This window comes from Macrobrachium nipponense, chromosome 46 (assembly GCF_015104395.2).
Source record: "Macrobrachium nipponense isolate FS-2020 chromosome 46, ASM1510439v2, whole genome shotgun sequence".
Classification (NCBI taxonomy): Eukaryota; Metazoa; Arthropoda; class Malacostraca; order Decapoda; family Palaemonidae; genus Macrobrachium; species Macrobrachium nipponense.
This window is the reverse complement of record NC_061106.1, coordinates 12,613,582-12,640,935: the sequence shown is the minus strand read 5'-3', so window position 1 is coordinate 12,640,935 and position 27,354 is coordinate 12,613,582. Positions and strand designations below refer to the sequence as shown.

At 39.2% G+C, this 27,354-nt stretch overlaps 1 protein-coding gene across 2 annotated transcripts in view; it reads right to left on the bottom strand.

Annotated features, from left to right (window-relative positions):
• The window catches only part of LOC135214752 (putative phosphatidate phosphatase), a 57,687-nt gene extending 33,761 nt beyond the window's left edge, over nt 1-23,926 (bottom strand). The window contains exons 1-4 of one of the 2 annotated variants that reach the window (XM_064249101.1): nt 23,026-23,926; nt 19,891-19,973; nt 18,710-18,861; nt 6,924-7,144 (exon numbers count right to left, since the gene is read on the bottom strand). In XM_064249101.1, coding sequence (XP_064105171.1) covers nt 6,924-7,144; nt 18,710-18,861; nt 19,891-19,921 — 404 coding nt within the window. In that variant the 5' untranslated portion in view covers nt 19,922-19,973; nt 23,026-23,926. The remainder of the gene's footprint in view (nt 1-6,923; nt 7,145-18,709; nt 18,862-19,890; nt 19,974-23,025) is intronic. The other variant, XM_064249100.1, reaches the window with a different exon arrangement.
• Between the last annotated feature and the right edge of the window lie 3,428 nt (nt 23,927-27,354).

The window sequence follows — 27,354 nt, the reverse complement described above, 5'->3', positions numbered from 1 at the left end:
ACTTTATGGATTTCATGAAGTTTGCAGGTAAAGAGAGTAGGCGACATTGATCCACAGAACATGTTGTTCTTGGAGTCAGACAAGAGAGTGTCTACGCTTCGCCAGTATGACTCAGCAGTTAAGAAATTGTCTTCGTTCCTCAGAGAATCAAATATCAAAGTAATGACATTGAACGTGGCCATAACCTTCTTCAGGTCTTTGTTTGAACAAGGCTTGGCAGCTGCAACAATAACAACCACTAAGTCAGCTCTGAAAAAGATTTTTCTTCTCGGGTTTGGTATCAATCTAACCGAGTCTTATTTCACCTCTATCCCAAGGGCATGTGCACGTCTACGGCCCGTTCACAGACCGTCGTCAGTGTCATGGTTTCTTAATGATGTTCTTAGGTTAGCCTCGGAAACAGACAACTTCAAATGTGATTACCAAACCATTTTGCGTAAAACTCTGTTCTTATTGAGTCTAGCTTCAGGTGCCAGAATATCAGAGCTGTCATCTTTATCTAGATGAAGAACGCATATTGAGTTCCTTTCCTCGGGGGACGTGTTGCTTTCGCCAAATAAGCAATTTCTAGCTAAGAATGAAGACCCCTTGATGAGGTGGTCTCCATGGAAGATTGTCCCGCTTCCGCAGGATCCATCGTTATGTCCTGTTAAAACTCTTAAGGACTATTTATCTAGGACGTCTACCTATTCTGAAGGCCCCCTTTTCATTAGAAAAGGTGGTGGTACACTATCTCTAAAAGGCATTAGGCAACAGATTTTTATATATTTCAAGAAAGCCAGCCCAGGGTCATTCCCCAAGGTGCATGACATTCGGGCAATAGCAACTTCTGTTAAATTCTTCAAATATATGGACTTTGATGATCTGAAGAAGTATACTGGTTGGAAGTCACCCTTGGTTTTCAAAAAGCACTACCTTAAGTCTTTAGAGGATCTTAAATATCATGCAATAGCTGCAGGAAGGCGTGTGTCTCCTACTGCTACATCATTATAGTACCGTCCTTGTGTCATATGAATCTTTTCAATTATGCCAGCCTCATTAACATTTTACCTACCTCAGCAAATGCCTTAGCTATTAGAATAAGTGTATAATCGTGTATAGTTTTACGTACATACAAATTATCTGTAATTATTTTATTATGTATGTGACTTGTTGCAAATGTTGCCACATGTTTTGGCTATATAGTATATTTTGTAAATAAATTGTATTTTTTCCAATTCTAAACTATTTTATTATTTCCTTTGATTTCATTAATATGATTTTTCCTTTCAGGATAGTATAGCTTGGTGTTTCTCTGGTACAATTTCACGGAGCGACACGGCTGAGCCCAGAAAAGGGATTTTGACGTAGGAAAAATCTATTTCTGGGCGAGGAAGCCGTGTCGCCCAGTGAAATCCCCCCCTTTTTTCCTTTTTTCCCCCCCTTGCTGTGCACCAAGCTTCTTTGCTATCGGTAAGTATGACGCCGCAGTCCCCTTCAACAGGGTAGCTGGGTGTGACCTATAGGTCGGCTCCCCGTTTTCAGGGTCTTTTGATGAGGAAAAGGCTAATTGGAGGGGTTGCTGTGGTAGTGTTTAACACTCACCCCAGTTCTATACCGACACCTTTTATTTAGGTGAGCGAGTCAGAGACTTCTGACATGTCCAATTTAGCAGTTCTCTGGTATCATAGCAATATTTTACTAGAAATAGTGCTAAAGAGGACACATTTCACTGGGCGACACGGCTTCCTCGCCCAGAAATAGATTTTTCCTACGTCAAAATCCCTTTTTTTTACAATTTCTAAACACTAGTATATAGAGGAGTTGCTGAATTCAAAAGTATGTATAACTCAAAATCCGAAAATTTGCAAATAGACGGTTGTTAGAGTGACGGCCTCATTTATTCAGCTAATTATCATTATGTTCTCTGCCTATATTGGCAAATGGAAATGCAAAAAGTAACAGCTCTTGTCTACACTTAATATTATCATGATCAGCATCAAACACTTCAAAATCTTGAGGCCACAAAAGTGCTTGACTATTACAGATTACATCAATCCACAGTAATGGTGGTGAGTACATAAGCATTTTATTATTGGTTAGTCCAAGGTACTAATTAAGACTCAAATTAAATTTCATGACAAACTGACGATATCCATCAAAGGCCTAAACCGTTCAATATCCTTATTTAATAATATTCCCAATGATATTCAGTAAAAAACGAAAACCCAGTCCATCTAGTAAAGTTCATCCAGTGCAATCTGAGTTTCTACCATCTGATTTGGTCACTAAGTTAAATATATTAGCACTGAAAAATAATAACACAGATGCCTCAATCCAAAATTTCAAAAGGGTACAAAATGGCTATCAACTACGTAAATGATAACTCTTAAGGGGGCCGGCCGGCTAATGCCATTTTTTAAGGACAGGACTTTGATATTCATACCACTTAATAAGGTGACTTGGGACATCTCCAAACCGCATATCATTTTCGCCTCTGACCTTCGGTTTTGCGACGCCAGGGCGATTTATCCCGAAAATAACCATTTTTCAAATTCTATCTCCTCCCTTGATATTTAATATTAAGACCTGGGATTACTACCATACATAGACCTGATGTAGACCTCCAATCGAATGGGGAGTTTTTTTCCTAAAAGTCATTTTTTTGCTAGATATGAATTTTTCAATATGGTAAAAAAATAAACCCTATAAATCAGGAGAAAAAAATTTTTAAGAAAAAGACGAAACAAAAATTGGAAAAAAGGGCTCTATTTGATTGTTCTATAATGTCTTTCTGAGTTATATACCAAATTCCAATGTTAAAGCTTTAAAACTAAGTGAGAAGACAGATTTTGAAGGTCAATAAGTATAGTTTTGAGATACGGTCGTTCAAAGTTTTCCTTCGTATTTCTATAAAAACAATGTTAATAAATAATGATTATTATGAATATATATTTCTTTTTTGGGTATTAATAAACCAAAACTATTTTATTTACCATAATTTAATCATAAATGATGATCCATTTGCTCATATATCGCAGCCTGGGGCACTGCTTGAGGCAGATGGGGCACTTCTTCCTATGCAATTCTCTATCCCCCTTCACTAACTCGGCTTATTACAGCGAATTTTCTTCTTCTGTATGTTAGCGAGATGTTTTCCTTGTATTTTCATCTTTGGCATGATGAAATTCTTGCCGAAACAAAGATACACAAACGTAAATGCAAGAGAATGTCAGAGGTGAAACTCGAAAGTGTACTCTCTTTTTACAAAGACAATTTAATAAATCATGATTATTATGAATTTCATATTCCATATTGGGTATTAAAAAACCAAAACTTTGTTATTTATCATAAATGAAGATCTCTTTGTTCAAAGATCGTAGCCTTGGGCACAGTGTGACGTGTGCTGTCAGGCAAGACGGGGGCGTTACTACGCAACCCTCCCCTCTCTCTTCACTAACTACGCGTATATTATGACATTCTGTAATAATACTTGAGCGATTTTTCTTCGTCTGTATGTTAGCGAGACGTTTTCCTTGTCATTTCCTCATTGGCATGATGAAATTCTTGCCGAAACATACATAAACATACGTAAAAGCAAGCGAATGTCAGATGTGAAATCGAACATGTAAACTACTTGAAGTCTGTGATCGCACTGTCATGACTGGACCTGGACTTGGTAGCTGAGCTGAAGTCTTCTTGAGTCGGGGAATGTCTACAGATGCCATTTCTCCCAATTTCTTTGACAATAATTATCAAAATTTACGATAATAGAAGAAATATTGCATTTTCTTCTACGGATCAATGTTTTAGGCTTATTGAGTTACGTTAACTAATTACCCTGTAACTACGAAAGTAAGAGGAATTTTGATGAAATATTTCGTATACGTATTCTCAATTGCCATATGAAGCTCCATGAATTTTTTCATGACTGCATTTTTCGCCCTATACCACCATATATAGGGGTTCTGGCCGGCCCCCTTAATATTGTTTGTAACTGTTAAAACTTTATGTAACTTATAAATATTAATGGCTTCACTCATTTTATGACAGGTTTTTCTCATACGAACCCAGTAATCTTAAATATTCATCATCTATGCTCTAAATGTTCCCTGGTCTTTGACAGACACTAGTTTTTAAACACAATAACCATCTGATTCACAGGTATATTCAACTAACATACGAGGTAATACCCATCTGATTCACAGGTATATTAAACTAACATAGAGGGTAATACCCATCTGATTCACAGGTATATTCAACTAACATACGAGGTAATACCCATCTGATTCACAGGTATATTCAACTAACATACGAGGTAATACCCATCTGATTCACAGGTATATTCAACTAACATACGAGGTAGCAAAATTAAAAAAAACAGAAGGCAATCCTTATAAAACATACTGTTTAGTATGAAAACAATTATGTTACAAACAACCTAACAAATGTGATCTTTGTTATACTGCTGCCACAACATCTCTAGCTAGTCACTAAGGTACCTTCAAAGTTCATACTTAGTGTCTATGCTGCCACTGGTATAGAATAGAGCATATAATTTAGGCAAAAGGCCAAGCACTGGGACCTATGAGATCACACCGCGCTGAAACGGAAATTAACATTAGAAAGATTTCAAAGGTGTAACAGGAGGAAAATCTCACAGTTGCACTTTTGAGTCAATTGTTAGGAGAGGGTAGAAAGTAAGATGGAAGAGAGAATATGAACAAAGGTACAGTTAAAAGGAATGAAAGAAGTTTGCAGCTAGGGGCCAAAGGGACACTGCAAAGATCTGTCTAGCATGACTGCAAGTGACCATTCCAGGATCACTGACCTTGTCTCTCTTCCAAAGCCTGGAACTACTCAAAAGCTTTGGCTTCTTTTCAAATAGTCTACTGGCTGCAATGATAGGAAGCTTTCTTCAGAAACTTAAGTCAGTAACAGAAATATAACATGAATAACCCAAGGGTCTGCTTCAATCTTTTGCCAAGACCTCCAATATTTGTGGAGATAATTCTTCCACTAGCATAAGAACAGTCAATAAGGGAATACTTAGTGCACTTCTGATGTTCAAGATTACTGACCTAGTTGCTGTCAAAGTCAACTTGAAGAGCTTCATTACAATGCCTTCTGGGAACGGGAACAGGTAAAGAGGATTGAAGGCCTACAGATTCTTCTTCTCTCTCTTTTTCAATAGCACACTTTAGTTTCTGAATAATCTTTAGCACACTCATTAATGGAAGAAGAGTCACTAAAGATGTAAGCATGGCAGCCACCGCAGGCACATTTGCGTAAGTGAAAATGTTGCTAACATGTAAATAATGAAATGTTGCTAGTGCATGAGATATAAGCAATATTGCTAGCAAATGAGTTATGAGCAATGTTGCTTGCAGGTGAATGAGCACAGTGGAAACACAGCCACGCAAAAGCACCAACCTGATATTAGCAACCTCCTCCAATGACTTGGACCCTCTCAGTAACAATTAACTAATGGTTTCCAGCACTCAATCCCGACAGATGGGCATAGTAAGGACCTCTGAGAATCTGTTCTTTCACATTTATCTCAGCTGGTGTAGAGGTTATTGGAGATGGAGAAAAAGTAGTTGGGGTTTGCTTTGCAATAATTCTGTTCTGATACGGAAGTATGGGACTGTAAGGTTGGAAGACGCACAGCTACAAGTCCATTCCAAGACAGCATTGGCCACTGACAAATTAAATACATGGTTAGCAGAATTGTTCATGCAAGTCTCTAATAAATTTGGTGGCCTTGTTCTTTTTTTAGATTTATGAGAGGTCTGCCAGCTAAAAAAAATCTTAAACCAATCAAGTACTTTGAAAAGGAAGGATCGAACTGTAAGGTCAATTCATAGTCCTTTATGTCCAAATTCTCAACAAGCATAACACAATCCTTTGAAAAGCTGCAAAGTGTCCTCTTAGCAGGGATAAGGACACCTTCAGTATGTTTAATTTCCAAAATAAAATAGATTTAAATGTAGAAGGTCAATGGTCATCTGGCTAACCAACCTCCAGCAGTGTCAACTGTCTTTTCTTCCTGTGAAATGTAGTAAAAGTTGCTAGCAAGATTATGTCACTAGAGGATGACAAGAAGTGAAACAAGCTGAACTCCTCTTGGTTAAGGATAAAAAAACCATCCCTCCAGAAAAGAGCAGGTGGTTTGCCTCACCTTGGTAAATGACTTAAAAACAGGTGAACAGTTTCCACTTAAGAGTTGTTCTCCCTTAAGTCCTGAGGTCAACTGCTACAGCCCAAAGTTTTATTACACATCTCAGGGTTTACAGAAAGCAATGGAACTGTCTCTAGACCAAAAACTCAAGTCACCAAAAAAGGCAATGATGCTGTCTTTATCCCCAAAACTCAAGTCACCAAAGAATTCTGCCCATTGGGGAGACCAGCCACTGTCAGAACCCTTGATGCAAACAATGTCCCTATGATCTTTGTCACTCTCTCAATTGTAGATGACGATGATTGGGAGCAATGTTTGAAGGAATCCCTCACCCTGCTTGTTGATGCAACCTCTGATGAGAAAGAACTGGATGAGGTACATCAGTTTTTGAGGATCTCTCATAGAAGCCAAGGATGGATAAGTAAGGAGTAGGCAATGTTCAGTGAATAGGCCAACATGTGAGGTGTATTCTACCTGCAGTACATCAATATCTTGAGTTACAGTCTAACACTGGTGTGCCAGGAACTGCTGGAGTAACCATTGCTGGAAGAGGAGTAACCTGATATTTTCATAATGGAATGAAGTTAGAAATAATTAATACACAGTTGCAATTCCTGCAAGGTAGGTAACATTTAAAACATTCTCAAATGGTTGTCAAACTTACCCAGACTTAAAAAGGGCTTCTGTAAAACAAATTTTTATTTAATATTAATATCTTCAATATTATTAAACCATTAAGTTTTAAAACTGCTTGTTCACTCACGGCTGTTGACACTGTTCTTCAGTAATGTTTGGCACACACAAGCTCCAGAATGATGGCCTTGGTTCACTAGTGGCAATCTTGGCAAGATCATTGAAGAAAAACATAAGCAGGCCTCCAACAAAAAGGTCACCAACATAAGACCAGCACCTATGAAGACACCTACGAAATGAACAGTCCTGCTCTTTGACCTCTGGTGGGAAAGCCCATTCAAAGACAATCATCTGTAATGTTGAAAGGTTTATGCAAATTACTAAGAGAAACTTGAAGTGCCTAACAAGTCAATAAATACCTACAAAAAAATATGAAAATCTTGTTAACCAAATACTATCAATGTATTTATCTTTTCAATCAAATATTCTTTTTTATTTCAAACCTTAAAATCTAGTCTGTGAATTTACAGCCCTGTATATCTCTACAAAATGAACAGCTTAGGATATGCCATAAGTTGTTTAAAAAGTACCACATATCTTGACAATCACTTGCACTATGGTTTCATTGCAAATTGTAATAAAGAATTTTTCTCTAGTCAAACCATTAAATTTACACAATGTAGATGGAAAACATCCAGGTAAACCCTCAATGAGAAGACACACACTGTATCTATACAATTTTTCTTCCACTGCTAATGGCTAAGAGCTCACCAAATTTGCATGTAAGAAAACCTTGGGTCAAGTAGGCATCTCCCCTTCATATCAGATGCAATGCAATAGTTTTAAATTTTCAACAAATTAGGCAACTTACTTAAGAACTTGTTGAACATGCTCAGAGCAGAATATTAGTACAGCCTGATACATTTTACAAAACTATGTAAGAAGTTTGATACATTCTAGAAAAATATGTATGATGTTAGACATAACAACAATGAGACCAACTATAAGAGAAATCTTTGTAATTGGTTGGTCTATCTTATGCAGCCCTAGCGCTGGGAGGACCATGAGAGTGTAACTCCTGTGGGATGAACAGTGCCTGTGCTATGAAAAAAAAACTGATTAATTTTCTACCCCCTTGCAAAATATCTTGCACATCTTTCCACAATTTCTTGAATGGTTTATGACAAAAATGGTGTAATGTGGAGACAGGAACTGATCCAGACTGCCCAAAATTTTTAAGACCATTATCTTGTCAACATTTACATTTTGAGAAAATATTAAAAGTATTGCACCACTCTGTAAAAATAGGGTGTACTCATGCTGACAGAGATAATGAGTCAGATCATAAGACCTCTGGGCATTAAAGCTCAGAGTCAAAGGGCTAGTGCAGAAAACGTTATTAGTCTCTACAATTTGCTAGATAAGGCACACACCCAAATAAGGGATTTTGACGAAGGAAAAATCTATTTCTGGGTGATTGGCTCGTGTCGCCCTATGAAAGTAATCCTTAACATCATCTTTCTAGGTAAAATTATCCTAAAATTACCAGAGAAAAAACAAAATTAAGAAAATGTCAGTAAGACTGACTCGCTCACTCTTAAAAAGAAGTGTCGGTATGATATAGGGGCGAGTGTGGAACACTACCACGAGACAAACACCAATTAGAACTTCCCTATCAGAATCCCCCTAAGAGAGAGCCGATACCAACGGGCGATGCAGCCTCTACTACTACTACTAGAGGACGCCACGGACAGCAGCGCCCCTAGCGGTCATCCTTAAATAAAACAAAAATACATCTTGTCCTGCAAGGGGGGGAAAACAAATCATAAAAAGGGATGGGTTTCATAGGGCGACACGAGCCAATCACCAGAAATAAGATTTTTCCTTCGTCAAAATCCCTTTTCTGGGCTCAGCTCGTGTCGGCCTATGAAAGAGTACCAGAGAAACAGACAGATGGAAAAGGGAAAAATGAAAACATATTAAAATGATGGATATAATATAAGTAAATCAAATCCAGCATACAAATTAAGTACTTAAACTAACTTATTACAGTAATCAATAACAGAATGTTAGTAAACTTAAAGTACTTAAATGGTAGTAACAAAATCATAAATATGCATGTAAAATAAGGAAATGTTTGAATTTACTTAATTAGAACATACAAGTACAATTATATACATACATGTGTCCTACCCTAGCATAAAAATAAGGGTAGGTACACTCAATTCCATCATAATACAATTAATTCAAATATATACAAATACATTGTGACTGAAGTTATCACAAATCCAATTGGAGAATTTATACAAACATATTGTGGCCTATCCTAGCATAAAAATAAGGGTAGGACCACTGAAGTACATATCAGTACAAGGGTGGTTGTCCCTAGCAAAAAAATAAGGGACAAACCACTACAACACACAACGGCTAAGGCTATGATGATGAGTAGCCTGGTGATAGGTTGAGGCATGTTGGTTGAAGTAGGTAGAAAGGAGACCTGGATTAATACTACAACTACTAAGCAGTATCAGGGGAAACTATGTTCCCGCTGCTACTGCTGAAAACTTTAAAGATTCCAAGGACTTTAAATAAATGTCGTTTAAAGACTGTCGGGGATTTCCATCCAGTATACTTTCTAAGATCCTCAAAGTTCATATGTTGGAAATAATTAATAGAGGTGGCTACTCCCCTGATATCATGTGCTTTTGGGAATGACTCAGGGTTGGCTTGTTTAATGAAGTAAAGGATTTGCTGTCTAATACCTTTAACTGACAAAGTACCACCTTTTTCTCTCATGAAGAGAGCACCCGAGGATCTAGAAGAAGTACGAGATAGAAAGGCTCTAAGAGTTGATACTGGGCAGAGAGAAGGATCCTGTGGAAGTGGGATAACCTTCCAAGGAGCCCACCTTGCAAGAGGATCTTCATTTTTGGCTAAAAAGCTACGATCCGGAGCAAGTAGAACTTCTCCTGATGGGAGAATTCCACATGACCCGCATCCCTGGATAGAGCCGACAGTTCTGAAATTCTCGCTCCTGAGGCTAGGCTTAATAAGAATAATGTCTTCCTCAGGAGCATTATGAATGTACAAGATGAGTTGTCAGTATCTGAAGCTAGTTTGAGAACATCATTTAAGAACCATGAAACTGTAGTAGGCCTCTGAGAAGGTCTAAGTCTAGCACAGGCTTTAGGGATAGATGTGAAATAAGATTCAGTCAAATCTATCTGAAAACCTACTTTAAAGATTTTCTTCAAAGCCGACTTATGAGTGGTAATCGTGCTAGCTGCTAAACCTTTTTCAAATAAAGATCTGAAAAAGGATATAGCCAAATTAACTGTCATGGTTGTAGTGTTCGATTCTCTCAAGAAAGATGCTAATTTCTTAACAGCTGAGTCATATTGTCTAATGGTTGACTCCCTTTTATCTGATTCTAGGAAGAGAATATTCTGTGGATCAATGTCAGCATCTTTATTAGCCGCAAACTTCATGAAGTCCATAAAGTTAGGGTCTGGAGAGTTCCTGAGGGGAAGCGAACACAGTCCTCATTTGTACTGATTGTGATAGTTGGGGTTGGGGATCCGTTGAGGTCGGAGACCCAATTCCAAAAGAAGCGGATACCAGTTGCTCTTGGGCCAGTTCGGTGCAATCAGAGCTACTATCCCTTTGAAAGACCTTAGTTTGTCTAGGACTTTCAAGAGAAGATTCACTGGAGGAAAAACATAAATTCTCCTCCATTGATTCCACTCCAACGACAGGGCGTCCGTGGCATAAGCCAGAGGGTCCAGGTTGGGGGCCACATAGCAAGGGAGCTTGTGTTTGCTTGTGAGGCGAAGAGGTCCCACTTGGAGACCTGGGACTCTCCGGCTTACCCACTGGAATGACCCGACGTCCAGAGACCACTCTGATTCCAGAGGGACTGACCGGGACAGGGCGTCTGCTATCACATTTCTTACTCCTGCCAGATGAGTGGCAGACAGATGCCATTTGTGTTTGCTTGCTAATGCAAAGATGGCTATCATGACATGGTTCACATGCTTGGATTTGGACCCTCCTCTGTTGATGCAATGAACTACCACTGCACTGTCCAAAACTAGCCTTAGATGAGACTTTTTCCGGGGGAAGCAGTCTCTTCAGAGTAAGAAATACTGCCATTGCTTCCAACACATTTATGTGAAGCTGGCGAAATTGAACTGACCAAGTCCCCTGAACCTGTTTGAACTGAGAGTATCCCCCCACCCGGACAGGGATGCGTCCGTGTGAATGGTTAACATTGGGAGGGGATATTGAAAGGGGTACTTTCTTGGCTAAGTTTCTTTACTTTTGACCAAGGCCGTAGTTGGTTGCGGAGGATCTGTGGGATTACTGACAACTTGTCTCGATATTTGGAGTTTGCTTTTGACCGCCAAATTCGATTTATATCTTTCAGCCTTGCTTTCAGAAGGATATCTGTTACCGAAGCAAACTGAAGAGACCCTAGGATTCTCTCCTGGTTTCTTCTTGACGTTTGTTTGCACTTGAGAAATTGCCTGACAGATTTTGCTATTTCCTTCCGTTTGGCTACTGGAATTGATAGATTGTGGGAGGACAAATCCCATTGGATTCCTAGCCACTGAAAACGAGATTCCGGAACAAGTCTGGATTTCGTTTTGTTTATCTGGAACCCCAGATGTTCCAGAAAGTGAACTACCTTTTGGTAGCTTTGAGACATTCCTCGACTGTTGGTGCCCAGGATTAAACCAATCGTTCGAGGTATGCTGCTACCATGATTCCCTGAGCTCTCAATTGTTGTACAACCACTTCTGCTATCTTTGTGAATACCCTGGGGGCTACATTCAGACCGAAGGGCATCACTTTGAATGAGAATGTCTGACTTCCTAGCCTGAATCCTAGGAATGGGCGGAAGTGCCTGGCTATAGGGATATGATAGTATGCGTCTGTAAGATCGATGGAGCATGTGACGGCTCCACGCGGAAGTAAGGTCCTTACTTGCGAGAGGGTAAGCATCTTGAACTTGTCGCAGCGAATGAAAGAGTTTAGCTTTGACAAGTCTAAGATTACCCTTCTTTTTGTTGAGCCTTTCTTTGGCACGCTGAATAAGCGACCTTGAAATTTTAGATGTTTGACTCTCGCAATAGCTCCTTTCTGAAGGAGTTCTTCCGCGTAATCTATCAATTCCTTTGACGGTACCTGATGGAATGACTTGACTGGAGGAGGATCTTGGATCCAGCTCCAGCCTAATCCTTTGGACACTATGCTCTGTGCCCAATTGCTGAACCCCCACCTGTGGCGGAAGAGGAACAGCCTCCCTCCTACCTGGGGAGCCTCATTGCTGATGGGCGGGTTGGCCACCACGCCCTCCTCTGAACTGCTTACTCCTTGTGCCCCTTCCTGCCGCCACGGTGACGAAAGTAACCTCTCGCCCTACCCCTCGGTTGAGAGTAGCCTTGAGCCTCATAAGCAGGGTTAAAGGCAGGCGAGATAGCATAGGAAGTCGAAGGTTGCGATTGCTGGGGCACCAGGAGGAAAGGCTGAGTTTGCTTAGATGTAGCAGGTTGTCCTTGTTGGGTGACTGGGACTGCCTGCACAAACTGCTGCTGATGCTGGAGTTTTTTTATATGGCTGGAACCTCTACCAGCCTTTTCTTTGGTTTCTTGCCAGCAGTGGGAACGGATTCCTGTTTCCTCTTAGAGGAAATACCCCACCTAGCTCTAAGGCTCTGGTTGAGTCTAGCAGCTTCGTGGTGGACTTCGTTCACTGCTGACTCTGGGAAGAGATCCGCTCCCCACATGCTGGCAGTCAAGAGTCTATTAGGCTCGTGCCTGATGGTGCACTCTTGAAGAACATGCTTCCGACAGTTCTTCCTGGCCTGGAAGAAGTCAAAAGCGTCTAACAGAACCGTCTGAAATTGCGATTTTGCTAGGATTTTGAATAGCGGTTCGTTCGCGTAAGATAGCGCAGCCATTTCCGTGACGATGAGGGAGTTAAGGGACCTGCCAAACCTAGTTCGCGCATCGAACTCTGCCTGGATTAGGGAGTCCGGCAGCCTAGGTAACTTCTCACCGAACTGGTCCATAGCGCAGTCCGGCTTGAGTTTACCCTGCGTGAAAGTAGCTGGCAGGTTTTCCCATAACTCTCCGAAGGCGGGAAAGAGTGGAGAAGTGGACTCCGACTCTCTCAACTGTGGAACGGGCTCATCCTTGAGGACTGCCTGAAGAGCCTTCCTCCACCAATTTCGTGGCGAACGGAAGAGAGACCTCCTCTTCCGTGGCGAAAATAGTGAAGGGGCTCTTATAGGCCTGGAGTTTAAGTATTAGTACACTCCCAGTCCTCAAGGCAGTGAACCCATTCCCGTTGGGCGTGATCTCTACTGTAGAGGACTGACTCCTTCGAGATCTTGTCCTCCCTTGTAAGAGCCGTTGGCGTCAGCCTAGCATACCCGATGAAAGGCTGTGACAGACCCGGAGGATAGAACTCGAAGAAGTCCTCAATCCTTCGAGTGCCAAACTCCGGGATCGAAATCATCCCGTCCTTAAAGGGAGCGTAGGCCGCTACTCTCCATGGATTCTCCATAGAGAAAGCTGGCAAGGAGTCGTAAGACGGGAGTTGGAGAATCCCCGTGCTAGAAGCAGGGGATACTGGGGGAGGAGCCTGGGATAGCCCAACCATCCGATCCTCATTCTCTCTTACTCTATTCGAGAGTTCCTGGACCGTCTGTCCAGTTTGAGACAGACTGCTCGACAATTGTGCGAACATCTGCTCAAAACGTGTTCCCAAAGCTGAGATTTGGGAACCAATCATCACTCCTACCTGCTCCATCACTCCTGGTGAGACAGGAGAAGGAACGCAGGAGCTGGTGCTTGCCACCCCTGCCGGCATAGCCGGAGAGGGGGCAGCGGAGGCGGGAGAAGGCAACGACTCGGAGGTAGCGCGAGTTTTCTCCTTCGAAGCCTTGCCTCTGGAGCTCTTCGACTGGGAAGAGCTTGGCTTAGCCTTCACCGCGTCGGCGTAAGAAGTCGATGACTTCCTAGCCGAAGAAGACGAAGACGACTTCCTAGAAGACGTCTTAGACAATGTCTTCGGTTCTCTCTTTCCCTTCTCCTTAGGAGGTACAGAGAGAGCGGGAGTGCGGCTAGGGATCTCGGATCCCGGAAAGCCTTGGAAAGAGGCGGAAGAAGAAGGGACAGGAGAAGATCCAGGAGCGCCCAAGGAAAGACCTTGGGCGCCCGACAAACCTACCTCAACCAACAAATCCTCACTCACTACCGCCATCGGCTCGAGATTCAGGTCCAGGCCGGCGACGTCCGGAACTGACTCCTGGGCGGCTACGACTCCCAACGACTGCTGGAGTTCCTGCTGGATGGCGGCTATCACGGGGGCGGCGGACAAGGGGTCGACGTAGCCCGTCGACTTGCCCGCAGGGAAGATCTGGATGGCCAGCTTCCTATCCAATATGTAGGGCTGGCCCTTGGCGGCGTTCTTCCCAAAGCCGCCCACCCACGCTTTCAGGGTGGCGAGGGCGACTTCCCTCACACCGCTAGCCTGAAAGAAAGGCTGAATTAGCTACCAATTGCGGACAGTTAACAAACTTACGAACTAAAAGTGTTAGTAAATTGATAAATAACCTCATAATGGTCTTACCCCACCAACCAGCTGATCGACCAGGTCGTAGCATATAGTGCAGGCCTCGGGATGCCAGACGATAGACTCGTTGAACAAGGTGGCACATGGGGCGTGAGACCTGCACTCGTCATGTCCGCAAGGGTCGTGCAGCGACGCATTACAAGCGAGGACCTGGCAGTTGGTAGCCTGTAAGTGAAAACGTACATGAGTACAAAGTAAACACTTACAGCCTAACATATGCTCCGCTGGTGCCGGAGCGATAAAGTTAGATAAAACCAGAGCCCTGCTAAAATACGTGTGGTAACCATGTTGGAAGAAAGGCTATGGCTCCGCCAGTGGCGGAGGCACAGAATCAACCAACTAGGAGTGGTGGTAATGGAAACCACAACGGATAATGGCGGGGATGGTGATTAATATAAAAATTATAATAACAAAATTCATTGTAAAATATCTTAAATTAGGGTATATCCTTAACATAGTATAGTAACAACATAACAACCAACTTCTCTCCACCCGTCTACTAGAAGAAGTGCGTAGGTAGGGTAAGCTCCCCTTCCGGTAGCGGGGGAGAGATATAAGGATATAGTAGGCAAGCAATCGACCATCCATAGCACCCACCCTGCCCGCTAGCGGAGCCAATATCCTATAACCAAAGGGGCCCCGGCTGCGACGGAAGGCTCCTTTCATATCGTAAGGGAGGTGGCTGAGTAATGGGTAGGGGGGGGAAGGAGGTCCCGGTGAAACGCGGCGGGAGCGAGGAAAGGGGGAAGGGATGGCCTACTCCTCCCCACCTCACCAACTACCCGTATGGAGACCCGGTACCTCATAGTGGTCGCCCTATACCCCCTGCTGGCGGAACCCCCCGGCACCTCCGGAATGTGAGAGAAGGCTATGAGGTTGTTATGACAACCAAGGGGTCCCCCAGCTCCTCCCTACATCAGAGAGGGAGGGAAGGGGCAGGGTAAGGTGCTATGGAACACGTGACCACCAGTGGCCTAGGCCGCGATCAACACAACCGTGGTAGGGCCACGTGAACCAAGCTGTACCAATACATGGAACAAGCACCTAGGCTAGCCTAACACCCTAAATAATAAAAATAAAATACATCGAAAGGTGGAAGAGACACTTTTAGTAAAAGAGAAAGAAGCCCAGGAGGAGGCAGACTATTCCAAGAAACAGGAGCCTACTCGGAGCCAGCGATAGCCGATGTAGAGCAAGAGCCGGGATGCTGGGCCAGAATAAAAATAATAATAGCCCTAAATACCAAGCTAAGAGAATGGTAAGAGGGCTAACTAGCTAAAACTCGATGTAAAACAATGAACGTGATAAAGTAAGCCCATAAGTATAAGAAGTCCCAGTATGGAAGACCGGGAATTCTTACGAGGCAGCATGGCCGCCACGAGACAACCGGGGAACCGTATATGACCTATAAAAAGGAAAATACTGGTACCCGGAAGATAAAACTGTGATAAAATATTACTTATGAGTTACTTAACTTAGCCGTGGCAATTGCTGAACGTTCCATCGTAGAATACGAGATAAATCCTGAGAAATATAGCACAAGTAAAATCTGCGTCTAGACGCTGGCGCTAAAATTTAAGGATGACCGCTAGGGGCGCTGCTGTCCGTGGCGTCCTCTAGTAGTAGTAGTAGAGGCTGCATCGCCCGTTGGTATCGGCTCTCTCTTAGGGGGATTCTGATAGGGAAGTTCTAATTGGTGTTTGTCTCGTGGTAGTGTTCCACACTCGCCCCTATATCATACCGACACTTCTTTTTAAGAGTGAGCGAGTCAGTCTTACTGACATTTTCTTAATTTTGTTTTTTCTCTGGTAATTTTAGGATAATTTTACCTAGAAAGATGATGTTAAGGATTACTTTCATAGGCCGACACGAGCTGAGCCCAGAAAAGTGGTATTTCCTAAAGCGTATCAGAAAATACTAACTTGGATTCAAAGGAGCCAAATGCAATGTATCAAGCTAGATCTGGCTAAAACTAACTAAAGTTCAATGAAGACTCAAAAGTTCAATGAAGACTACTCACGTTGACAGAAGTAATGAGTCATATCCTATGCCCTACAGTCATTAAAAACATTCAAGCATTGAAACTGAATAAGTACACATGGCTAATTCAGATAGAAACCCATGTCTGTGAAAGTTATAGAACTGCCAAGTCAAGAACCTTTACTGTCCTAGTTTTCATAGATTGAGAGTATATTCTCTAGGCCATTTAAATACTTCAGCACAGGATGCAATGACAATCGTTATAAAGCATCGCTTATACTCTATACAGAGCCAAGAATCTATGGTACCTGTATAGATCTGAAATTAGCGATGGAAGAACTTTTGTTACATAAATAAAATGTCTAGATTTTATTCCAACCTATTTAGGAAAAAATATAAAATTGTAATTGTATCAGTAACCCACATTTTGCATTCAACTCAATATAAACAATCACTCACATATGAAGAGTTGGAGAATTCATAATTCTTATTAAATTAACAGAAAACTCTAGAGATTTCTTTAACACCGAGAAAAACCCTACTGACAAAATGGTAAAAAGGCCTAACCTGAGGCATTGAAGCTTTAAAACATTTAAGTTCATGCTTGACCACCAAGGGGTCAAGTGGGTTAACAGTCTTTTTTTATGGATGCAGATTATGACCAAACTAAAAGAACAACAAACCATGTTCATCAGTTGTTTAAACAAATCAGAACTCACGAGTTAGGCATGTAACTCTTCCTACCACACAAAACATAGGATGTAACATGTAGAAATGAGAATGTGAATTACTATACGTATACCATGATTTGGTATTGTTTTGTGGTTTACGAAAAATTCCCATACCTACTGACAACCCAAAATATAAGAGCATGATTTTATTTGGCAAGAATATATATTGCACTTTGACCCTCTGATACTACACAACAAAGAATAACAAAAGCTCAGAAGCATTGGTCCATATAACAATGTTACACATTATCCCCGGGTCAAGCTGCTCAAATTTAAAACCCCTATGTTGGAACAAAATTACAAAAGTTTATACTTTATTTTTCAATTAATTTTATTAACAGTTCACACACAATAGGACTAAAGCTTGAGTATTATTACTACTTGTTTTAAATATGAAAGGATCTAGTTTTCGCAGACTTATGTTAGGTAACATTATAAAAACCTTCAAAAATTATTTTCATCAAACTCCAATCACATTTACTACATGAACAATACTTGTGAAAAGCTTACACATTAACTTTATTCTTGTAGGCAATAATACTGAATGGGGATCTGAATTTGTTTTGAAGGTAAACAACTGAAATGGTCACATAATGGATTTTTTTAGGCTAAAATACGAAAGCCATATCCTCCACCCTCCAAAAACATATTTGTTTACCCCCAAAATTAGTGATAAGGCATAATACTGAGGCATCACACTAATTTTGAACAATGCTCATATGTTTTTCACTAAATACAGATACAGTACCCTTCCTTTGTCATGTCCACATGAAACCTTACATACATTTGTGAATGTTACAAACCCAAAATTCAAGGCAGCAATTGCCATTTGCTTCTAGAAAATGAAAGCAGGATTAATATTTTGACACAAAAAGTCCATAACAAAAAATGTTCCTGCCATACCCAAACTTGACTTGGTCAGCAATGCCTGTATCAGTCTTCAAACAAAACACATAACACACAAAATCTGGCTTACATGCAAAGTATGCTACAACTACAAAATAAAGAATTGTACACACACACAGTACACTGAATGAAAGCAAAGAAACCAAACTATCAAGAATAGTAAATATCAAAAGAACAGAAAACCCTTAAGGAGAGAGAAGATAAATTACTACGTATGTACAATTATTCAAATATATATAAAGTACAAGGAAATGACCCACATGGTTATGCTGTATTAATTATAAAAGAATATCTCTGTCAAAGTGCAGGACTGGATCAATACAATCTCAAGACAAGAAAGATCTAGAAACTGGAAACCACAGAAAGTACTATTCTAGTATCATAAGGAAACAGATTCACATGTTTGAATACTTAGTCAACATATTCATAATATACAACCTGAAGAACTAAGGCCATTACCTCCCACTCATCTCCGGGGTAATGCACCATCACAACTACCACATATGTACCTAACCAAAAACTGGAATACCAAAGTGGCATTCAAAGCGGCCATTAAAGGATGAGAAAACATTCCTAAATGAGCACAACTTATCTACAAGGTTTCCATCACAAAATATGACATCCAATGATTCTTTAAGACTACATACTACATACTAACCATAATAAATGGACCAAATAGTCCAACAGACAGAAGTACTGGAACAGAAACTGTGTCAGGGTAATAAGGCCTTCGTATAGATGGATCATCACATGAAACGCTGGTGTAGTCAGGTGGTATGTAGCATACTGTTGTAATTAAGGCAGCTCCCACTGTAAAAGAAATTAACATTTTTTAAAAGGTGAATCATATTCTATATTTCACATTTTTATGACTACACATAAAATATGAGAACCTTATAAACATTAAATTTCCTAGCATACAAACACCCATTTCAAATCTGTAAATCAGCCACTGAATAGAGGGTAGGGCAAAATAAAATCATTTAACAACCAGTGACAGAAATTGGGGACCCTTAAGACATTAAATCAGTTTAGAAAATTTAGAAGAGTTACTGCACAAATATAAACAACCAATCATATATGAGGAGTTGGAGAATTCAGATTCCTTATTCAATTAACAGCAGAAAACTTAAGAGATTTCTTTCACACTGAGAAAAAACCCACTGAGGAAATGGTAAAAAGGCCTAACCTGAGACACTGAAGCTTTAAAACATCTAAACTCATGCTTGACCAGTGAGGAGTCAAGTGGGCTAACCGAGTCTTTGTTATGGATGCAGGTTATGATTAACCTAAAAGAACAGCAAACCATGTTCATCTGTTGTTTAAACAAACCTAAGAGGAACTCACTAACTTGGGCCTGTAACTCTTCCTACCATATAAAATCTTAGATGTAACTTACACCTACATACCTATGTAAAGCATTGGTAAACAAACAGAAGAAATTTAGGTTAACACTCTCCCAGCCTTTGTTTTGTAGCTCAGTAGGATAATACTTGTCACCAGGCTCTGTCTATAATGTAAACTAGGCTATGCCTTGGCACACACATTCCTAGGGTCCATGTATCACTAAGCACACTGTTATTATAAAATACTATAATCCAAAATAGAAATTACTAAAATAAATGTACAAGAAGTACTTGCTTCCTGAACAATTCGTATGTCAGTAACATTTGAAAAATGTTCCTACACCAAGAACTTATTCATATCAGTGTTGCCACAAACTGGACACCTTGATAAGTGTTGGAGAGTTCATCCTACTCTTATTACATAAAAGAAAATAAATCAATTATCATGCACTAATCTAAACCATATTTGATATTTCATTCAATTTATAGTCACCTGAGAGTAAATTTTTGGAATCACACTGCATATTTTGTTCTGAGACGGCACATTATGTTGTATTATCCTTTCCAAGACAATCCCTATAAGAAAAACTTCATATGAAAACCAACAAGATATACAAACAGGGTTTAATCTGGATGCTGATGTATTAGGTTTTATATTATCCATAGAGATTTTAAGTTGAAGACCCACAAAAAAAAAAAAAATAATAATAATATCTCTGTTACCTTAAAATAGCATCACCATAAAAAAAACTCTGAAAGTAAATATCAAAAGAAGATGGGAACTCTTCTCCACATAGAGTACTAAATTTTCTCAATACAAAAAAATAACAATCATGGCTTCATAGGTTGTATGGTATTAAAGTAAAACTCCTCTTGGCCTGTGTGCAATGACTGTATTTCCAATGGAAAAACAAATAAATTTGATTTTTTAAAACAGGCTACTTTCTCCTAAATGTAATAGCTTCAGTACTTAACAACTTAAAACAAATGTAAAAGGCTGATGGAGGCCTGCAATCAACAATGCTACAATGCATTCTATTATCCACAAGCAAACAATAGGTATGGGTGGAGTCACCAAAAGCTATTAGTGTCAAACCTTATAAAAATAACCAGCGACTGAGAAACCTTTGTAAACAACAAACCTCTCATTTACTCTTTGGACATCATCTGCATTCTTTTCCACATTTTACTTTGCATCCATCCATTCTCTTCAGCCTTTTCCCATCTACCTAACCAATTCCTTTATATGTATCTTAACCTTCCTCTTACTTTTCAGTTCTCATTTAAAATAAAAACAAAGCAACTCTCAGTGGTCTCAAGATTACTTATATCAAAATAATAAATAATGTACTTTCTCTTCCATCATGTACCATAAAACTGATATTTCATTGTTACTATGAAGTATTATAAACGGACAGAAACAACAACTGATTAACCTACACAATTAACATTCCTGCAGACAACTTTATTTAAATGCAATTCAAACATCTTTCTTGGTTCCCATTGATTAGTGCATTTTCTCAAATGCTGGGCAACCAATACATCCTGTCCACCCTACAATTGTGTACCATGATTTTCATTCTACAAAACCTACAACTCATTGAGTTACAGTCACTTACAGATTCAAGATCTGTAATAACGCTGAAGGCACCATGCACAAACCATGACTTTTAGGCTTCAATTGTGATTCTTGGAGAATACCTGCACACTTTAGGAGTAGAAAAAAGGCTAAAATCCCTGCTTATTTGTTACTATATGGTCATTCTTATATCTCAATGTTTTCTGCATCTATCACTGAAGTGATCACCAATGGAGGTGCTTACTGTTCTTACATTAACAAAACAAAAAACCAATAAAAAACTGTAATATGCTGTGATTAAACAAAACCTAAACTTTAACAATAGATACAAATCCTTTGGATCAGCCCTGTCTGAGCTACTAAATTAACTCAGTGGAGTGGTCTGGATAAACTACTTAACAGCAATAATAGTAATGCATAATACTTACAGAGTCTACAACTATATTCTACCCAAGGGGTGAACTGCAATCGTCTTGGTTTTTTTTCTCTAACCCAATGAGACCTTAGCGGTCATAAGGGAACCTCACACAAGTTTTGACCTGGTGCCCCATAACTGTTATTCTAAAGTACATAATCACAGCCTTCCATAACAATGTAATATAGCATTAGTACAAAATTTCTTCCCCTCACATTTTTTTTTTTAGAAATTCTTACCCAATTTTAAATTGTCATAATTGCTAATGCTACAACTTATCTTGTGATGCAGCCTTGTCCCATATATATGGGCTCTATAGTAAAAAAAAAAAAAAAAATACTTTGTATATGTCTGGTGTCAGCACCATCACCAATGCTTATGGTCATGTATTATCTGGATCCTTCACTGCTAATGACATGGCACTGCAAACTATTGTAAACATTACCAACACTTCTGGTCATGTGTTGTCTGGCTCCTTCACTGTAAACTTAAGTGTATAATCTGAATACCGTATGCTACATCATTTCATTTTTGCGCATGAATGCCGTTACTACAGTTTATACTGCACTTACCAGTGGGTAAAAAAAAAAAAAAATGATCTACGTAGTGTATCCTTACAGGCTGAACTGTTGAAAAATTCAAATTTCATCTCACCAAATCTACATCAGCCCAATTCAACAAATCTCTTTGATAACATGTTTTATAATAGTATGTCTAAAGCAATAACATTATCAAACTTCAAAATATGCATAGAATAAGATTTTCAATGGCAAACATGTACTAGCTATTACCTAGGCTACACAACAAATGGGGAAGAGAGGGGAGTTGTGATAGTTATTCTGGGAAGAAATATACTTTACTTTGGAGGCACTGGACTTCTGTGAAACAGGAGTTGACAGCCGAGTGCAGGAAAATTATACTCCAATATGGATTAAATGTTGAGAGAAAGTTAAACTATACTGACATGTAAAAATGTCCCATTTACAGTGAGAGCAAAGACTTATAAATATATTGCCTAAACTACTCAGAGCAGCTGGAACATGGGCAATAACAAGTAAATAAGAGATTATAAAAAGGTTTCATCACAGACAATTAGATTCATGGCTTGGAATTGGAGGAGAGAAGTGGTATCCCGAGATAAGAAAATATAGACCAAGGTCTTGACGACCCACTTGGCTTTTTTTTCGCATAACAATCCAGGTACAATTGGCACTAGACTCCCCCAAAATATATAAAACTAGCAGAGTGTACCATTCATATCTAGACATCTAGTTTAAAAAATTAACGTAATTTATTACACTTGGAAAAAGTGAAAATTCTGTGAAGGTAACACTACCTACCTACCTATTCGTGCGAAAGGTATTTAGGAAAAAAATGTGAAATTACATTTTGTGAAGGTAACACTAATCGTGCAATATTCCCTGTAAAATTAAATGTAATATATTCATTACTAGTGTATATATGACTTACAGCTGAAATAAATGATTCAATTCAATTTCCCAATTTTGCATTTCCCTCCAGATGAAATTTACTCGTTGGCAACTCCTGAGGAGGAGCGTGCGGGTCAAGTAAGTCAAATCAGCTGATCCCAAAAATGAGACCAAAACAACATCACTGACCATAAAGATACTTACGAAAGAATCCAAGCTTCGCTTTGTACCGCTGAATGTGACGTTGTATCCACATGGACCTTTTCTTTTGTTCGTCTTCCATGCTTTCACTCGTCATGTTGGTAGATGGCGATTGTTTACTCGTGAATATCCTTTGGCTTTCGACGCTTTAGTATCATGAACGGAATGACGTTAACGCAAGTATAACGGCCTGTAGGCTGTAGCTTGTCATGCGAGTTATGTCTTCCACCGAAACAACTCTCGCTAATAATCGTATAGATTGAAAACCGACAAACTATAACAGGTGTTGATAAGTAATCTGGCAACGGCAGGACGAACTCTGCAGGGAATGTCCAAACCCCGAGTCCCCGACTGAGTTACATACAGCGATTATCATGAGAAGCTAAAGCCGAGTTGCAAGTTACTATAAATTTCTTGGCCTTGGCTTTTCTTGCATTAGGTATGACCGTTTCGTATTTAAATATACGAGTGTTAAAATGTAAGTATTCAACATATTAATTGCCTTAAGAACTATAAATACTTGAATATAGAATCCATGTAAATCTGAATGGATCCAATAATATAGTTGCCAGTTCACACTTTAGCAGGCGCCGCTTATGAAGAGGCATAAACTATTATCTTTGGAAGTGGCTCTCATATTTCACGGTACGATAACCAGGGCTCATTGCTAGTGACTAAACTTAGGAAGTTTATGATATTGCTAAAGTGAATCATTAAAGGAAAGATTTTCACATTTAATAGAAGTTAAAACACTGAAGCGAGAAAGTGGAGTTCTGTCGATTACGCAATGTTGTGATACAACAACAAAACCACGATAACACAGGTTACGATAATACTTGACGCACCCATCTTCTGGCACTTCAGACTTTGAACCAGCCTCGTCCAAGTCGTTACTGCTATTAGATAAATCTGTTTACCTCTTGACAGTGTTGTTTGTGGACCACAAACAACACTGTCTAAACTTCTAAATTGTTACAGTTAAAGCTCCGAAACAAACAACTCATAAGTCTATGTTAGATTGTTCAGCATATATTTTTTGATACTATAATTGTTTTGAGATCCTTAATGCTCACCAGTCATAACTCCTAAAGACACTAACATACATCTATCTTTCCTTTCGAGCAGTCAGGAGACTAATGCTATCACCTGATAACGGAAGATGACTAAGACAAAACAGTGCAAAAAGGTAAAATTTTCTCGTAAAACTAGGTCATGTCTTCATTGTTTAAAGTGCTTTGTTTACATATAAGAATTTTATCACCAATGTTTAATTGTAGGTTAACGTTTTAGATAAATGGACACATTTAGCAGCATGAGATATTTAGTTGACTGAATACAACTCACTTTCCGGTCTGGTTAACACTCAACGCTATTATTTTCTGGTAATAAATCTATACTTCACACCATACTTCAGATTTCTTGAAAATCACCTGGTCATACACAACACTGCTCAAGGATACACACTGTCAAGTAGCTACAATCTGTTGTGTATACATATTGACCATGGAGTGACCTACACGTTGCAACACCAGGCGATCTTACTCATTCAATCAGACCGTGACTTCGAGTGGGACCATAAAAAAAAAAAACAAACAGTAAATAGTGACTTCCTTGTGACTTAAAAACGCTATTAAGTTTTTTTTATAAGACTGATTTATAAATTCACATAAGGACTTGACTGTGTGTGTTGTGTTTTCTCTAGCTTCTTTGTAGTTCATTCAAATGTTAAATGTTTTTCAGTAGTATAATAGTCGTTTAACCCTCGTACTCTGCAGACGATTTTCTCTTTAGAAACGAATCAATGGTGAGTGAGGTTTCTTATAAATTCACTCCTCTTTCCTGAAACCCAAGAGTTCCCAGAGAGTCGAGTTAAGTTTCCAGTGCCATCTAACCTTTGGAGGAGTATTTATTCAGTACAAAATAGGCCGTGCCATCCAAATAAGGGCTATGCACTTCATGATGTCGAATGAATCGAATCCTGCTAGAAATCTGCAAGTGTTCTTTGGTCTTATAAGATTTAGGTTCACGTGAACTTCGCTGTACTTAAGGATAATTATTAAGGATAACTTGAATGACGGGTATAGTGATAAATTGAGAGATGAGTAATTAACAAGATAACGTCAATTTAGAGTTCAGCTTCATCCAGATACGTAAAGTTGTTTCTGTTCAACTCTCTCCTTTGACATAATTTCAGTTGCAAAACTTTCTAAATTCTAACCATTCACGAGACTAAACTGCCCATAAACTGAATTATTTGTTCAAATCAGTCTGAGGAGTTATAACTTTTACCTTTAATTGCTATTTGTGGGGTGTTTTTTTTTTTATATTGGAATTTCTTTAGCAAAAACGTGACTGATTTTGTTCCTTGTTCATTGGGACTGAAGTCTGAGGAATTATGTAACTTTTCCTTTAGTGTGAAATATTTGTTCAAGATGATTGCATTGCATTGTGCCTATGCCAGCTAACTTAAAAAGTGCGTCATCTCCATGCATGAACATTTGACCTCGCTTCTGTACCCGCAGTAAGTGCTCTACTGATTAAAGTTCCATTATCTGCCTAATTTACCAAAAGACGAAAAGGAATATTAGATTAACTCCTGAATTCCCTTCTCATTTCACCTCTTTATTCGCCAACAACAAGTAGTACCAATTGCCCGACAACCCTTCCTCTCAAACCAACACTTCACCCGTCAGGAGTCACTTCTCTTGGGTTGCTTTTTGTAAAATTAATTTTCGCACCATATTTCGGTTAACTTATCATGTGCTAGTTCTTTGAGTGTAACCATAAACCCTGAAGCGTATCTTAAATCTTCTGCAGCAGTAACGTGATGACATGAACTACATGAATTTTCTCATATTAACTGTATATAATTCCTCTAAGACTAAATTCCAGACCATTTCAAGGCCTGCGATGCATAGGTTTTCTTAAATATCTTTTTAAATATCAACTGTATCTTTTTGAAATTTTGGCCCAACATGTTTTAGACCTTCCGCTAATGTATGGAAATATAACTAAGTATATAAAATTATTAATAATGGCACTTTACTCTTGAACATTTCCAATTTTCTTTGCATTTGACTGAGACTTTCGGACACCGTTAGGAAAGATGGCCCGCCCACTTCTTTCTCTCCCTGTTAACAAAATATGAATGAAAGTGTACCGTACTACGATTATGACGTATAGCGTTTTACATTTTTAAATTACTTTATGGATTATTGTTTTATGTATCCAAATTAGTTTATGCAATAAAGTTTATTTGTGTTTCATTATTTTGGGAGATTATTATGACCTCTTGGTCTATTTAGAGTATATATATACTGGAAAATATACTCGCTGAAAATTAGAGGGGCAGTAGTTACAAGCTGTTCAGGTGTGTTTATATATTCGTCCGGCTTCCACCCGCCCATCCTGAACTCGATGCCATCGTTACGGCATTTCACCAGGGCGGACCTAAAGGCCAGACTGGAGGAAGCAAGTCTTGCTGTCACTAAACAGGTGTGGGAAGGAGCTGTCCAACGAAGTCAAGCTTTCGAAAACGAATACTGGCTTACTGACAACGTCCGGGATTGCATAGATCCAATCGTTGTCAACGTCGCCAGTGATGACGAGGACGATCTGTTTTTAGACAGTGATGGGGAGTGAGCTGAAATATCCTTATACGTGTGTATATATATTCCTGTAATTAATAAGTTTTGATATATTTATCCAACAGTTTTTTATTTTGTATGTCTATGCTGTTTTCATGGTTACTGCATATTTACTTGAAAATCTGTAAAATTTCTGTATATATTGTACATACTTTATTGGATCTATATGATAAAATAATGTATATAGTGATCTTACTTTTAAATAAACTATGATCAGTTTTTTTCCTTCCATATTTATATCTCCAATAATAATCTAAGGTTGCCACTACCACACCATTCTCATGGAAATAGATAAGAAAGGTACATGATAAATAAAAACATACAAATGGCTTAATGAAAAGTAATCAGTAATAAATGGTAGTTCGTGTACATTTTAAGACGTAAAAAAACATATGGTAGTACACTATTCCATCCATAAGTATCAGACAGAGTAAGAAAGAGAGGAGTGGGAGGGGCTTCTTTCATAACTCTTTGGCTAAGCCAACGACAGGTGTTCGTATATTTACAACTAATACTGAGGAAATTGAAAATTTTCTAAGTAAAGTGCCTTAATTATTAATTCAGGGTACTTAATTATATTGCCATATATTAGCGGAAGGTGTAAAACATGTTGTACCAAATTTTCAGGAAGATACAGTTGATATTTAAAAAGATATTTAAGAAAACCTATGCATCGCAGGGCTTG